At 44.6% G+C, this 16,849-nt stretch overlaps 1 protein-coding gene across 5 annotated transcripts in view; it reads right to left on the bottom strand.

Moving 5' to 3' along the window:
- Positions 1–2,026: 2,026 nt before the first annotated feature.
- LOC147125284 (cytokine receptor common subunit gamma-like) overlaps positions 2,027–16,849 on the bottom strand; it is a 61,015-nt gene continuing 46,192 nt past the window's right edge. For 2 of the 5 annotated variants that reach the window (XM_086000561.1, XM_086000570.1), the window contains exons 6-9: positions 16,244–16,334; positions 11,160–11,244; positions 5,937–6,183; positions 2,027–4,772 (exon numbers count right to left, since the gene is read on the bottom strand). In XM_086000561.1, coding sequence (XP_085856687.1) covers positions 4,666–4,772; positions 5,937–6,183; positions 11,160–11,244; positions 16,244–16,334 — 530 coding nt within the window. In that variant the 3' untranslated portion in view covers positions 2,027–4,665. The other 3 variants (XM_086000580.1, XM_086000599.1, XM_086000590.1) reach the window with 2 other exon arrangements.

A 16,849-nucleotide genomic window follows, 5' to 3' on the forward strand; every position in this document is an offset into this window, starting at 1 on the left:
GATGCAGGTGTATCTACCAATATGATACGATTGTCGGGTCTTTTGTTGATTTAAGAACTGTGAACAAGACCTCATGCACCTCAAACTTCCTGTGGCATTAAGTTAAATCAGCAGTTGTTCCTGTCTGGTAAACTTTATCTTAGAACAAAACATGCAATGGATCCAGCAGCGCAGTGATAAAACTCTGTTGCCGTATCTTATGAGCTAGTTATTTTGTGTAGGAGTCGTTATCGCTTATGGGAAACCATATCTTATGAGCTAGTTATTTTGTGTAGGAGTCGTTATCGCTTATGGGAAAGAGCACACAATCGAAACTGAGGTTGAAGGTCAGTGGTGAGGCCTCTATGGCTGAATCACCCACTGACATTCTCTGTCCAGGTTCACACATGGAGAAAGACCACATGGGTGAGGTACCGAAGGATGGGGCGTGCCCATGGAACCAAACTCCAGTAAAGGTGGGCACCTACAGTGGTGGAGGTATCAGTGATCTCATTTTTTGCACTTAGCCGCTATAATAATTTATCATAATTTTTCTTAAAAAGGGAGCTGTTATTTTCTAAATTATCACATAATCCTGAGAGTTCCAAAATAAAATTACTATCTTAGGATTTTTCTTTCCATTGATTTGAATGGAAATGAAAGTGTGCTGTGGAGGTGAGTGATGGGTGCAAGTGTGGAGAGGTGAGTATCTGAGGTAAGTGCAAAGTGTTAGAAAAAGTGTACTTACCTTTGTTTCTTCCTGCAGGCTTCAGTCAGTGTGTATGCGGAGGGACTCGGACCTCCGTGTTGGAGATGACAGATGGCCGTTGCATTCTCCAATGCAACAACCATCTCATTTCTGCAAAAGAAAGATGTTTGATGAGGTCTTGAATTCATTAAACTACAGAGAATGTCACTGTTTGTCAGCTTCACAGAACTGTCAAACAATGACAATTCATCTGTCAAAAATTTTTGACAGATGAAACGTCATATGTTGACGTTCTCTGCAACCGGCTTTCCCTTAATTGGCCTGCTAAGCCCGCTGGGCAGGCTTAACAAGGTCAATCAAGGGATAATAGCATGGGTTGGCCAGAAGTTGTTGGAGGCGGGACTGAAACCCGATAAGTGGGAGTCTCACCTCCAAAAGCTCCCCACTGGCAAAATCACCCCCTCTGAATGTTCCCTAAATGCATCGGCTGGGAAAATCTGCCCTACACAATTTTCCTCCAATACAAGTGTGTGAATGTTGAGCATACCTCCAGCACAGACTGCAAAGCCTCGTAACTACTTAGAAACATAGGAACATAAACAGGAGTAGGCCCCTCGAGCCTGTTCCACCATTCAATTAGATCATGGCTGATCTGTAGCTCAACTCCATCTACCCGCCTTGGTTCTGTATCCCTTAATACCCTTGCCTAACAAAAATCTATCAATTTCAGTTTTGATATTTTCAATTCACCTAGCCTCAACAGCTTTTGGGGAGCAAGTTCCAGATTTCCACTATCCTTTGTGTGAAGAAGTGCTTCCTGACCTCACCCCTGAACGGCCTGGCTCTAATTTTAACATTATGCCCCCTTGTTCTGGACTCCCTCACCAGAGGAAATAGTTTCTCTCTATCTACTCTATCAAATCCTTTAATCATCTCAAACACCTCTTAATCTTCTATACTTAAGGGAATACAAGCCAAGCCTAGTCCTTATAATTTAACTCTTTTAACCCCGGTATCATTCTGGTGAATCTGCGCTACACCCTCTCCAAGTTCAATATATCCATTCTGAGGTGCAGTGCCCATATTACTTTCTTATATCATAATCAGGGCTATTCTTGCGTTATCAGCTTTTTGGAGGACAGTGTCTGCTTTTTGGAAGCTATTGGCCAGCTTTTAGTAATATCCTAGATTGGCATACCTGCAGACCAGGGATTCAACCTGGGATCTTTGGGTTTGTGTGGCCCAGTACCAACACACTGAGCCATCAATGGAGCCAAGAATTTGACTGTTGATGGTTCCAAGTAAATAAAAAATATCTCAGGAGGGCAATCTGTGCATTTTGATTTATTTATTAATTACAGGAAATGATTCAGGTACATGCAGGGCAGCAGACTGAGTTACTGCAGGGAGTGCATGGATCTCACGGACTCGGCCTAACAACTTAACGTAACCATAGGCCTGTGGAGTCACCTTCTTAGATGTAATAATTAATATATATATATATACAGAATGTTCAAAAAGCCTGAGCCAAAAACAGAGTTATCGAGGTTTGTTTTTAGTCTAAAAGGGAAGTTTAGTTCTGGCAGGCCAAAGTGGCTCTTCTCATCTCAGCCCTGCCCCCACCCTCACCTGAAATAACCAAACGTTATCAGCAATCTGTTTCTGTGTTTCCGTGGGGGCTGAAGAACGATTAGCCTTCCTGTCAGAGGTTTGGTGTGTATGTTGGGGCGTCCCAACAAAATGTCGATTAAGAAGCTCACAAACTGCTACAATACTACTGTACTAAGGCTCACTTTACATAAATGGTAGTCTTGCAATAAAAAAGTAAATTAAAATGCACGAATTCACTTGTAAAAAAAGCTGATGTAGTGGATTTGGCAGGATTTCAAAGAAGATGAAGTCAATACTCAAGAGAGTCAAGACGTATAATAGTTCTGGCAAAGCTACAACTCACTGTGCAGCAAAGTGCTCCTCACCCATTATTCCTTGATCCTCACCATTTATTTGCAGGGAGAGGCAACAAATGTCCCTAGTGGTTTGAACAGTGAAGGAGGGAGAGGGAGAGAGAGGGGGAGAGGGAGAGAGAGGGGGAGAGAGAGAGAGAGGCAGTTGCCCTAACCAGTTGTCATGCACATCTGCTGGGTTTCTTTTCTCTTGAAAAAAGAAGGCTGAGGGGTGACCTAATAGAGGTCTTTAAAACTATAAGAGGTTTTGATAGAGTAGATACAGAATGTTTCCACTTCTGGGGAAGAGCATAACTAGAGGCCATCAATATAAGATAGTCACCAAGAAATCCAATAGGGAATTCAGAAGAAACTTCATTACCCAAAGAGTGGTGAGAATGTGGAACTCGCTACCTACCACAGGGAGTGGTTGAAGCGAATAGTATAGATGCATTTAAGGGGAGGCTGGACAAGCATATGAGGGAGAAGGGAATAGAGGGTTACGCTGATAGATTTAGATGAGGAAAGGTGGGAGGAGGCTCAAGTGGAACATAAACTGGTTAGGGACTGGTTGGGCCGAATGGCCTGTTTCTGTGCCGTATATCCTATGTAACCTCTTAGAAACTGCCAATATGTTAACACTATATTGTGTAATCGTCTGTAAAGCGCTTTGGGACGTCCTGAAGTCATGAAAGGTGCTGTATAAATGCAAGTCTTTCTTTTCTTTTTAACACTGGCAGTCATCTTGATCAAGGAAGGTGAGTGACCTAGGGAGACTCAAGGCAGGGGAAAATGGAATACAGAATAATTGATTACCACAAAAGGAAAATGTCTTTCATGGGATCATGCAGAGAGTCGGCGTGGGCTCAGCTGACCGAAAGGCCTTCTTCTGTGCTGTAACCATTCTATGATTCTATGATTCAGTTGAAAAAGGTGCACAGCCATGGGGAAAGCAGCACTTTTCTCACGAGCCTGGCCAGTGCTTGATGGGACATGTGGCAGCAGATTCCCCCTGTTCCTTTCCTATATGTCACAGTTCAGTAGAGCTGATCTTATTCGTCATTAAATACATTTGAAAATTCACTAGTTCAGAATTGTCAACTTTTTCCATTACTTTTTCAATTTAGGCACGTCAGCCTTATTTTATTATCAATGCACATCAATTTCTTTTTTCAGAGTTTCCACCTGGACACCTGTGGCATGTAGGACGAAGACTAAGGAAGGTGAATAATGATAAGGAAGGGAGATTTCACGTATAGGGCGCCGCCTCTCAGTCTGGCTGACTGGTTAGTGTGCGCTGTCTATTCGATTTCCAACCCTCTTTCTTAAGCTGCTCCTGGAAACATAAAACAGTTGCCCAAATCAGCCGGAACTGTATGAAATCTCTTAAAGTCTCTACTCAGCTATTTTTACTTCAGGATACAGTCTGTGTGTGTGTAGTATTTAAAGACAAGCTGGAAAAGCAATTGCCAACATTTTTTTTTAATGGAGCTATACTCCATTATTAAATTAATGAAACATTCAGTGATTTGTTCTTATATCCAGCTTGAACAGTCTGTTAAAAACAAATGCTTTTATTAACAGTAGTTCTTTTAACAAATTCGATTTTTATTGATTTGACCTCTCCCTAACATTGGTCAAGACTGCCATTTTGGAATCAGGACTCCAGCTTGCTAAGCTATCCTTGAAGCCAGTGGAAATAAAAAATGGGAGAGACATACAACGGGCTGACGACTTGCCCATTTTACACTACCGAACAAAATTAAGAACTACTCCAATGTCCTTCAAATGGGGGCATTGAGCAAGTGAAACACCCATTTTGATGAGTTCAAAAAATGTTTTAACATTGAAGCAAAACTTTTAAAACATTTTGCAGTACCTGTCCAGGTAGAAATCTTCAAAGGCATACACAAGGAGACAGAATTACAGAATCATAATACATGCAAAGCATTTGTTAATTTAGCATCAAACAGCACGTTAAAAGTGTGCAACAGCCTGGTACAAGTGACTTATGACACCACAACACGGTAACAATCAAATGACTCCCGCGCTATAATGCTCAGGCTCCCGCCGGCTCTCTCTCTCTCTCTCTCCGGTCAGTTCTTGCTTTCTGTTATGTTCCTCAGCCAGACTTGGTGCTGCTACAGCCTCAACAAAATATGAAACAAAACAAAAAAAAAAAAAAACACTCTCAGATCAGTCTCATATACGCATTACATAAGAATAGCAAGAAAATACTTGGCAGTGTGCTTCAAGGTTGTGACACACCTCACCGATCAGACAAAATAGTTCTTTGATATTTTCCCACAGCTTATGGTATTGCTCAATTGGTGAGATGTGACACAGCCTGGAAGCACACTCCTTACCATCTGTCATTGTTGCATTTAATCCATACGGTCCTACTTTCAATATTTTTACATCAGGAAAGATCAAGCACAACATTTCAAATTCTCTCCCTTAAGAAGACTAATTTATTCTTCGGTCCCTATTGAAAAAAGTGCCGACTCTATAGCAACACAAAATACCGATTTGGTATTTTGAAGCCGAGTGACTGATTTCCCAATCGGGAGCCCTCGGCGAGCAGTGGTGCTCACAGGGAATATTTGACCGGCAAGTCGCTGGTCTGTAGCCCCTGGTTTTTCCATTCATTTAAACGAATGGATGAAAGATGAAAGGCTTTGGGCCTACAATTCCCCCAACCACACCCTGCGACTGCCACTCTTCTTCAGCAGCACTCAGTTGGGAAATCAGCTCTCGGAATGATATGTAAAGCAATACTTATTTTGTCCAAAAGCAAAATACTGCGGAGGCTGGAGGTCTGAAATAAAAATAGAAAATGCTGGTGACAGGCGGCATCTGTGGAGAGAGAAAGAGAGTTAACATTTTTGGGTTGATGAAAGGTTATCGGCCTGAAACGTTAACTCTGTTTATCTGCTCCAACTTTCCGTGTGTTGTATATACTTGAGGGGGTTAAAAGAAAAGCCACAGCTTGCTATAAATCTGAAATATATCTAGAAAATATTGGAAAAGCACAAGAGGTCGATCAGCTTCTGAAAGAGAAAGAGTGGCTGTTTCACTTTCATCTCCTGACTGGCCTGTTGTGCATTTCCAACATTTTCTGTTTTAATTCCTTAGGGAGTTTGCTGGAAGATTTACAATTTGGGTGATTTTATTCCTGAAAGACCTGCAAAAAACCTTTCAGGAATTTGTACCGCCATATCTGGGATTTCTCCAGTGTCGTAAAGGCTTGCCACACCGCAAAGACTAGACTCTCACGTAGATGTTTTCATTAATGGCGTACCTACTGCTCTCTACAAAAACCGCAATATCAGAAAACAGCGTTGCTGGTGAGGTGTTTTTTGGTTGAATCTCTCCCCTGTTGGCAGGAATGAACGCCTTCCCTGGGATCTCTGTCCTTCCGAGCTGCTCGTAGGACCCTCCGTGGTCACTGCTCTGGATTGAGTTGGGCGGTGACTCGCTCACGATACACGCGTTCTCATGGTACTTTGATTTGAAACCTTCCAATGTGTCCTTCGGGACGCCAAGCCAGTCCTGTAATGAGTAAGAGACATCAGACCATAGTAAAGCGTTTGTTTACGTCACATTAGTTTACCATGATAACTTGACTAGCACAGCATTGTAAAACCCCTCTTACACTCACTCAGATTGCCTTCTGGCGAAGGCGGAGGTCCCCAATGGAGGGCTCTCTACGCGGGAGTCCTTCCTTGTTCTATCGGGGACTTGGCCTGGAGGGTGTTGCACGGAGCAGTCCCGTGCAATATGGTTTTATATAGGTTCATGGACTCCCAGGCCGCCTGCATTTTCTGCGGCCTGGAGGAGTCCGTGTTTCATGTTTACGTAGAATGTGAGAGGTTGCCGCTCCTCGATTTTTGGCTGCACTTCAGTCCCACGCTCTTGATCTACGGTCACCCGGTGCGGAGGGGAGCGGGCAGGTTGGAGGACCTCCTCGTGGGACTGCTCCTGGGCCTGGCTAAAAAAGCCATCAATTGGTCCAGGCAGCGGGCGGTCGAGGGGGTCGTTCAGCCAGATTGCCTGCCTCTCTTCCGCGGCCATGTTCGTGCCTGGGTGGCCCTGGAGATGGAGCACGTGGTGTCCGCCGGCACGCTTGAGTACTTCCGCGACCGGTGGGCGCTGCGGGGACTGGAGTGCGTTATCAACCCGGACAACCAAATTTTAATTTGATTTGTTAAGTTTTATTTGAACTTTTGTTAATTTACAGTCAATTTGTTTAAGCGCCAACCAAAAGAGTCCACTCACTCAGAATACTGAAGCTCCACCTGTTTTCTTCTACTGCTGGTCCAAATACTGATCCAAATTTTTTTGTTTTTCTTTCATTGTAAAGTTTCTTTTCCTTCTCTTCCCTACTTATGCACCCTGGAGGGCAGCCTTGCAAATCCACACCTAGGCTGCTCTGAAACAGCTATTAGAATGTGTATGAAAGAGGCCAGTAGATGATTCTCCCATTCATTCTTCCCCTCTCTGCAGAGAAGTGCCTACCCTCCTCACAATAACCTAGGTGAGATCAGTACCTCTCAAAGTGGGGCAATTGTAACCATAAATCAACACCAATCCTTTCTGTAACAAATGTGTTGACTTTGCAGTCTTTCCTTTAGAGCAGAGATGAGATAGTGGGTTATGGTTCCCAGATCCCCTGGTACAAGAAACTCTCTGGTATCCGGTACCGACGGGACCGGGATGATGCCAGTTGATTAAAAATTCCGGATGACGGAGAGGGTTATCTACCGAGGCTGTTTTTAACAAACAAAGAGTCAGACTCCTGTTATTGAGGTGTTCGGACTTCCGATAGCGCCAAGAAGCCGAGTAGTGGCAGTTTGGAGAACTACCCCCACTGACTAACTCAGCCACCGCGGGAGACTCGGACTCGGCAACATTTCCGGTTATTGAGGTGTTTTCGGAGTATGAATTTTGCCGGTTAATAGAGAATTCCGGATATTTTTAGGTGCCGTTTAAATGAGAGTTTCCTATAGTTGGTAAAACTGGCCTTTCTTCATGTGTGAGCCTGGACAGTGAATGCCAGTGAACTATTCGACTGTGGAGAGCACCACAGCCAAGCCAACACTGTCCTCATCTATAATCAAGCACACATTTTTATTTTTTATTTGTTGTATTTTTTATTTTATTCTCTCTCACATGGCAGCTGTTAATGATTCTGCCATTGCCATTTACACCTGATCTAGAGGCACCTTTTCTTTCTTATCTTGTCCCGTTACCATCTCCTTTTGCCTTGCACCATCATCCCTTTTGTCTTTTAATCTCTCCTACCTTCCACCCTATCACAGGCCTTCCCTTTTGTTCTTTCCTCCGCTCCCCCTTTTCCCTGCCCCTACACTTGCTTAAAAATCTGTTACATCTCTAACTTTTTCCAGTTCTGACAAAGGGTCATCGACCTGAAACGTTAACTCTGTTTCTCTCTCTACAGATGCTGCCTGACCTGCTGAGTATTTCCAGCATTTGCTGTTTTTATTACACATTCTTTCTAGCAGAAACTTAACAATAACGTAAGTGAGATCAGCACCTCTTAACTGGACCAGCCACATAAATACTGTGGCTACAAGAGCAGGTCAGAGGCTAGGAATTCTGTGGCGAGTGTCTCACCTCCTGACTCCCCAAAGCCTTTCCACCATCTACAAGGCACAGGTCAGGAGTGTGATGGAATACTCTCCACTTGCCTGGATGAGTGCAGCTCCAACAACACTCAAGAAGCTCGACACCATCCAGGACAAAGCAGCCCGCTTGATTGGCACCCCATCCACCACCTTAAGCATTCACTCCCTCCACCACCGGCGTACTGTGGCTGCAGTGTGTACCATCTACAAGATGCACTGTAGCAACTCGCCAAGGCTCCTTCGGCAGCACCTCCCAAACCAGCGACTTCTTCCACCTAGAAGGACAAAGGCAGCAGGCGCATGGGAACACCACCACCTCCAAGTTCCCCTCCAAGTCACACACCATCCTGACTTGGAAATATATCGCCGTTCCATCATCATCGCTGGGTCGAAATCCTGGAACTCCCTCCCTAACAGCACTGTGAGAGCACCTTCACCACAGCGGTTCAAGGTGGCCACCACCTTCTCAAGGGCAATTAGGAATGGGCAATAAATGCTGGCCATGCCAGCGACGCCCACATCCCGTGAAATAATTTTTTTAAAAGGTAACGTTGATCAGGAGCAGCAATCCTGACTAGTATTTCCCCTGCATAAACCAGACCATTGAGGCCAATTGCAGCGCCAAATTGCCACCTGGATGAGAATATCTAACTCAGCACAGACTGAGGATGTGACCAATGACGTCCCTGGCCTGTGCGCCACTTGGTAATGCATTTACCCACCGGGCCACTGGGGGAGCCGCACAGGACCAGAGAGACTGAAATTCTCCTGGAGAAGCAGCGGTAGCAGCTGCTTCTGCCGCTTGCCTGCGGTGCACCACTGGTCTCCCGCCAGAGTTGTGGCAGGGGACTGGTGGAAACCCCACGGAATTTCAGTCCACCACCGCCCCACCCCACCGCGTGTCTAAGTTTGAAAATCATTTAATTCCTTAAAGGCTTTAAAGCGGTAATTGAATTTTACTTTACTTACAGATCAGTGAACAGGATGTAATAGCAATCATGAACAAGAAGGCAGGTGCAAGAAAAAAAAAGGCGAGGGACAGGAAAAAAGAGAAGACAAATGGAGAAAAAAGCACGCAAGGAGAAAATGAATGGGAAGGATCTCAGAACAGGAATCCAGAAAAAAATAATTGACACAGGGATTAAAATATCAAAAATGAAGGTTGAATGCATAAATGTACCACCCGTTGTGTAACTCAGCCATTCAGACCCATAAGTTGCCCAGTTTCACGCCCTGTTCTCTGCTGAATTAATTGATCTCAGTTAAGGTGATGGGGAGCTAGAGAGTAGGTGGGTTGGAGACGGGTTCAGGTCGGGATTCAAATTTTTAACACTTTAACTACCCCCATGCTCCCGATCTACCCGTTTTTTTTAGGTTAAAATTCCCCCCCATTGAGATAGTGGCTGGGTGAGGAAGGAGGTGGGATTGTGCATCCCTTTGTAATGATTTACATTCTTTCTGTTTCTGTGAAGGTGACAAACTTTGACATCTGTGCAGCTCAGAAACCACACGCAACGGACGCATTTTAACTGAGGCTGTGGCAAAATGTTTTGTAAATTGTACCCAGCGAAGTACTATTCCAAGCAGAATTTCGTTTCAGTCAGTACAAGAGTTTTATACTGAACACAGTGCAGTCTTGGGGAGACCAAATGCAGATTAGGTGACCGCTTTACCAAACACCTCCGCTCGGCCCACAAGTGCGACACTGAGCTCCCCGTCACTTATCATTTCCATTACCCCTCCCGCCCCCACGCTGACCTCGCTGTCTTTGGCCTTCGACACTGTTCCAATGAAGCTTAGGCACTTTGCAGTCCTCTGGCCTTAATGTTAACTTTAATAACTTCAGACCTTAACTATGGCTTTCACTTTCTTGGCAGGTAGTACTGGCAATGTGGAATGGGTGTGCTGATGTTTCTGGGGATGGAGGGAAGGGCCGAGTTGGTGCTTGGGATGGGGAGCGTCCATCGGAACACCGTGCTGGTGAAGTGGTCTGGGGCTGCTGGAGCCTACTTCATTTTGCCAGTTTTTCATGCTTCTCTCTCTGTCTGCACCAATCGAAGCTATTCACATGTTCATTGTGTCTCATACGTGTCTTTTATTTCTTTCTCTCATTATGCTTCCTATTGTCTCATGCTAATATCACTTCTGCCAGTTGGAAATGTTAAATAACAAGCTCTTCAGTAACTCAGTTGAAAAGTATACTGCCCAGTTTGGAACTGAAACATAGGCCGGAATTTTCCTTCAGAAAAGGAAGGAAGAAAATTAAAGGCTTTTTAAAAAAAATGAAAACAGAAGTATATCTATTTATTAAAAAAAGTTACATCCAGTACATTTCTGTGTCACACTTAAAAAGCACGGTATAAAATAAGAAAGCCAGTCTGATCTCTAATCGACCTAAGTATCTGCCAAGACTGATCAGCCTCTAATTGACCGGAGGAGGGTTCAGATATTGTACCTAGTAGCTTTAAAGGGACACTGCAACACTTTAGCAGCAGAATAATACAGGTATAATGCTCCTAAAACAAAATATCTTTGGGCTTACTGTGAGCAACTGTATGGCTAGAAATTATTTATAATTTCCCCCTCAGTTTTGCCCTGTTTCTGTAGATTCCATCTGTTGGACCACCCCCCACTCATGTAACCCATTCACTATTCCCTGGTTAAAGGGATCAGCAAGAGCTACCCGCAATTCTCTGGCAATGTCACTCTTGTCGAAGGCCACTGGCAAGTTGGATCAAAATGCGGGTGGGATGATGGTGTCACTGATTTTTCCTCCCACCCTGTGAGGAATTGCCTCTGATCGATATCTCCCCAAAGACCAAGGGATTGAAAAGAATTTGTTTCAAGAACAGAGGCTATTTTATTTCCTTCTATGTTTACCTGAAAGTTGCCATTGTAGTTGCCGAACAAAGAGTCAAAACTTCTGCCCGGATTTGGAATCTTTGGGATGATTATCACCTTCAACCTGCAAAAAAATACAGCTGGTAAACCTTGACTTATTCATAAAACTGAGCAGGACATATGAATGAATCAGACAGAAGCAATCTGACGACAAGGAGAAGGGCCAGCAACAACAACTTGTATTTATATAGCGCCTTTAACGTAGTAAAATGTCCCAAGGCGCTTCACAGGAGTATTATAAGACAAAAGATTTGACACCGAGCCACATAAGGAGAAAATTAGGGCAGGTGACCAAAAGCTTGGTCAAAGAGGTAGGCTTTAAGAAGTGTCTTAAAGGAAGAGAGAAAGGTAGAGAGGTGGAAAGGTTTAGGCAGGGAATCTCAGAGCTTAGGGCCAAGGCAACAGAAGGCACAGCCACCAATGGTTGAACGATTATAATCAGGGATGCTCAAGAGGGCAGAATTAAAGCAGTGGTAATTCCAATGTCAAAGCACAGGGCTCCCCATTCAAGGTCAAATTGCAAATGGGATTGGGGGCAAGGTACTGACTTGGATAGAGAACTGGTTGGCAGACAGGAAGCAAAGAGTTGGAATAAACGGGTCTTTTTCCGAGTGGCAGGCAGTGACTAGTGGGGTACCGCAGGGATCGGTCCTAGGACCCCAGCTATTCACAATATATATTAATGATCTAGACGAGGGAACTAGATGTAATATCTCCAAGTTTGCAGACGACACGAAGCTGGGTGGGCGTGTGTGCTGTGAGGAGGATGCAGAGAAACTCCAGTATGATTTGGACAGGTTGGGTGATTGGGCAGATGCATGGCAGATGCAGTATAATGTGGATAAATGCGAGGTTATCCACTTTGGTGGCAAAAACAGGAAGGCAGATTATTATCTGAACGGCAATAGATTGGGAAAAGGGGAAGTGCAACGAGACCTGGGTGTCCTTGTGCACCAGTCGCTGAAGGTAAGCATGCAAGTGCAGCAGGCGGTTAAGAAGGCAAATGGTATGTTGGCCTTGATAGCGAGAGGGTTTGAGTACAGGAACAAAGATGTCTTGCTGCAGTTGTACAGGGCCTTGGTGAGACCACACCTTGAGTATTGTGTGCAGTTTTGGTCGCCTTATCTGAGGAAGGATGTTCTTGCCATGGAGGGAGTGCAGCGAAGATTCACCAGACTGATACCTGGGATGGCAGGAATGACGTATGAGGAGAGATTGGGTTGATTGGGCTTATACTCGCTGGAGTTTAGAAGAATGAGAAGGGATCTCATTGAAACTTATAAAATTCTAACAGGACTAGACAGACTAGATGCAGCAAGGATGTTCCTGATGGCGGAGGAGTCCAGAACCAGGGGTCACAGTCTAAGGATAAGGGGTAAGCCATTTAGGACAGAGATGAGGAGGAATTTCTTCACCCAGAGAGTGGTGAACCTGTGGAATTCTCTGCCACACAGGGCAGTTGAGGTCAATTCATTAAATATATTCAAGAAAGAGTTAGATATATTTCTTAAGGCTAAAGGGATCAAGAGATATGGGGAGAAGGCAGGGACAGGGTACTGAGTGTGGATGATCAGCCATGATCTCATTGAATGGCGGAGCAGGCTTGAGGGGCCGAATGGCCTACTCCTATCTTCTATGTTTCTATGTAACTTCCCACCACGAACAAACTCATTTCTCAGGTGGGCTCTCTAAGTTAAATCACTTAATGGAATGTTTAATCTTGGTGAGGGAGGTCAGCAGGTAAAATGATCACAAAGGTGAATTGTTTCATACCCTGTAAAAGCATGCCTTGGGCTGGCTGGTACAGAGGCACTAGAGTGCCAGCTGTAAACTTTCCCTGAACTCACAGCTGAGGGACTAAGAGTAGTCACCCTGGTGTTGCTGGAACCACTGAAATACCTAATAGCTTTTCACAGAAATGGCAGATGAAGACAGTCGATTTTCCGAGTGCATTCTACTCATGGGGAGCCCACCAATCATGTACATGGGGAAACTGCGGGCGTGCTGTGCACGATCTTCTGTTCTGTGTCTGCTCAGTGTCTCCTTCTCCAGTATATTTATACCTATGTTTGTAGAATGTTTATCTCATTAATAAATGACAATATTTGGGGACTCCTGCTGTTCATCTTTCACTCCTTCTGCAAGTCAGCACAGGTACAATTACTCCCGATTGTGAAAGCACTGCGGTTCAAATAGGGAGCACCTCTTTTGAATTCTCCGTAAAACAAAATCTATGGAACATAATTTCCTACATTACCACAGAAAGCACACTTCAAAATTACTTCATTGGCTGTAAAGTGCTTTGGGACGTCCTGAGGATGTGAAAGTCTCTGTGGAAATGCAAGTCTTTCTTTTCATAAGGGGTAATTTTCAGCAAAGCAGTGCAGGCTGGGAGCATCTATCAAAATATTGGGCAACAAGGATAGCATGCACGTTACACAGTCTGCCCAATATTGCATCCATTTAAATTAGTTGATGGAAAATTAGGTGGGTTGCATAAAGCGCACGCAATTCCTTGCACCCAATACTCTGACTGGCACTCCCAGTGTACGGTGCTCTGCTGAAAATTAGCCCTTATATTCCATGGATGGACTGTCACAAATACATAAATATTCTACAGATCTGGACACAAATATACTGAAGAGGTCTACAAACGCAAGAATAAACATTTAGTGCAGAGATATGGTTAGACTATAATAAAAACAGACAATGCTGGAAATACTCAGCAGGTCAGGCAGCATCCGTGGAGAGAGAAACAGAGTTAATGTTCCAGGTCGATGACCTTTCGTCAGAACTAGAAAAGGTTAGAGATGTAACAGATTTTAAGCAATTGCAGGGGCAGGGAAAGAGGGGAGGGGGAGGAAAGAACAAAAGGAAAGGTCTGTGATAGGGTGGAAGGCAGAAGAGATGAAATGACAAAAGGCATGATTATACAAAGCACAAGGAGATTGTAATGGGACAAGTAAAGAAACAAAAGATGGGCTGAGAAGAGGTGCAAATGGGTATAGCAGAATCATCGACAGCTGCCATCTGAAAAAATAGGGGCAGAGGTTATGGTCTGAAATTGTTGAACTCGATGTTGAGTCCACAAGACGAAAGATGAGGTGCCGTTCCTCGAGCTTATGTTGAGCTTTGTTGGAACAGTGTAAGAGGCCGAGGACAGAGAGGTCAGAGTGGGAGTGGTGCGGAGAATTAAAGTGACAGGCGACCGGAAGCTCAGGGTCATGCTTGCGGACTGAACGGAGGTGTTTCAGAAACCGGTCACCCAATCTGCATTTGGTCTCCCCAATGTAGAGGAGACCGCATCGTGAGCAGCGAATACAGTATATTAAATTGAAAGAAATACAAGTAAATCGCTGTTTCACCTGGAAGGAGTGTTTGGGGCCCTGGACGGTGGGAAGGGAGGAGGTAAAAGGGCAGGTGTTGCATCTCCTGTGCTTGCACGGGAAGGTGCTGTGGGAAGGGGAGGGGTGTTGGGGGTAATTGAGGAGTGGACCAGGGTGTCACAGAGGGAGCGGTCCCTCTGGAATGCTGAAAGGGGAGGGGAGAGGAAGATTTGTTTGGTGGTGGGATCACGCTGGAGGTGGCAGAAATGGCGGAGGATGGTCCATTGAATGTGGAGGCTGGTGGGGTGAAAGGTGAGGTGAAAGGGAACCCTATCATGGTTCTGGGAGGGGAAGGGATGAGAGCAGAAGTGTGGGGAATGGAACGGTCACGGTCTAGAGTGATGTCAATCACGGTAGAGGGGAATCCTCAGTTGAGGAAAAAGGAAGACATATCGGAAGCACTAGTATGAAAGGTGGTGTCATCGGAACAGATGCAACAGAGATGGAGAAACTGGGAGAATGGAATAGAGTCCTCACAGGAAGCGTGGTGGGGCGAAGTGTAGTCCAGGTAGCTGTGGGGGTCAGTGGGCTTATAGTGGATGTTTGTCGATAGCCTATCCCCTATAACCTATGGTTAGACTATAGATTGTCTATCCTCATGGCCACTTGTACTCTGCCATCCCTTCACCTACAGTTCTCAGCAGTAAGAAAGGGGAAAGATAACTATACCTGTGGTGTATGTAACCTGTTCCACCTTAAGAGAACTACCTTAAGAGATGTACTACTTTCTCTTGGCTGCTGTATACTGTAATACCGGTGGTGACCACACCGGTATATAAACGTTGTGTAGGGATTTGCTGGGCAGTTCAGCCCTGACCTCCGAATAGTAAAGACCTGTTAAAAGTTACTCTTGTGGTCTGTGTCCAGTGATTTATAATAAGCATAACTGGGACACACAGACTTAACAATACCGAGCCCTGGTTCTGGCAGATACTGATACTTTAGTGAACAGAGAAAGATAACATAAAGGGAGAGAGAAAGAAGAGAGCGGAGAAAAGAGAAAATGGAAAAAGAGAGAACAGTCGGAGATTAACTAAATGTTCCTTCCCTCCAATAGTTTATTTTTCTCCTTTGTGCTCTCCTTGTCCCAACATTTTCTCCATTTCGGAGGAAGGCTGGAGACCTCCTCTCAGGACCCCACCAGAGACACTTATCCAGCCATTGAGAGGAGGATAAGAATGGCACAAGTTAACTAGTCATTTGGGGAATAACACTTCCACAAGGGTCTTCACAATCTTCCACCAGAACTTTGGCAGAAGGTTGACGTTGCTTCAGGATTTCACGCCTATCTTCCACCGAAGGTACAGAGGGAGATCAGGACAACTCCCACCCCAACCCCTCCCCCACAACTGTCTACTTGGCCTCCACTCAACCACTTCGCATGATGGTATAGTTCATATTACAATATCACCATGTAGAGAATCACAGAGCCACACTTCACCTCAGCACTCCTTGTGGGTGCATTTGTGAGAGTGGCCCTTCAATAGGACTGTAGCCCTTGACAAAAAAGTTGGCAAATACTATTGTATACAGTCAGTAGCATGTTATGGACGTAGGAGTGGACGCATAGTGCATCCTGGCGATACACTGGTAGCAGACTCATGAAAAAGATGGTGCAGCATGTTATAGTGGTATATAAATAATAATTTTTGGGGACTCATGTTGTTTGTAACTCACCTTTCACTCCTCATGAGAGAAATCACGATTACAATTAATCCCACTAGTGAAAGTACAGTGATTACAGTACCAAGTCCTTCTTTTGATTTCTCTGTAAAACAAAATAACAAATTCTGCTCACTTTTTTCAGGTTTTTTAAATGTTTCTTTTAATTATCAGTACATTTTCCTACTACCTTCATACCCCTGACCCCACTTCACTGTTCACTATCAATGCAGTTTGGTTGAGAAATGTGGTTCTGCAGAACCAATCTGGTTTGGGGAGTTTTTCTTTCCTCTCCGTCTGTCCTGCTCTCTGACTGTTCCTATCTTTCTGCTGTAATGCAGTATTTAATTCCAGCAACTTAAAGACATCGTCCCAAAGTTTCCCAATGAAATTTTGGCAACCTCAAATGGTGGGTTGTACTGATTTGAGAGTTTGAATTGTCATCACCAATGCTACCAGCTGGCCTATCCCAGTGGACAGACCATATGAGAAATCGAGAGCTTTCCTGAGTACCCCCATTAATGGTTCCACAGCGCTGTACTGTTGACACTATCCCCGCCCCCCATTTTCTTTGAGAATCCTGAAGAATCACGTGTCTTTTTGGGGGAGCCAGTCTGCACT

The sequence above is a fragment of the Somniosus microcephalus genome, chromosome 1 (assembly GCF_052327205.1).
Source record: "Somniosus microcephalus isolate GS21.2 chromosome 1, FLI_Smic_1.0, whole genome shotgun sequence".
Classification (NCBI taxonomy): Eukaryota; Metazoa; Chordata; class Chondrichthyes; order Squaliformes; family Somniosidae; genus Somniosus; species Somniosus microcephalus.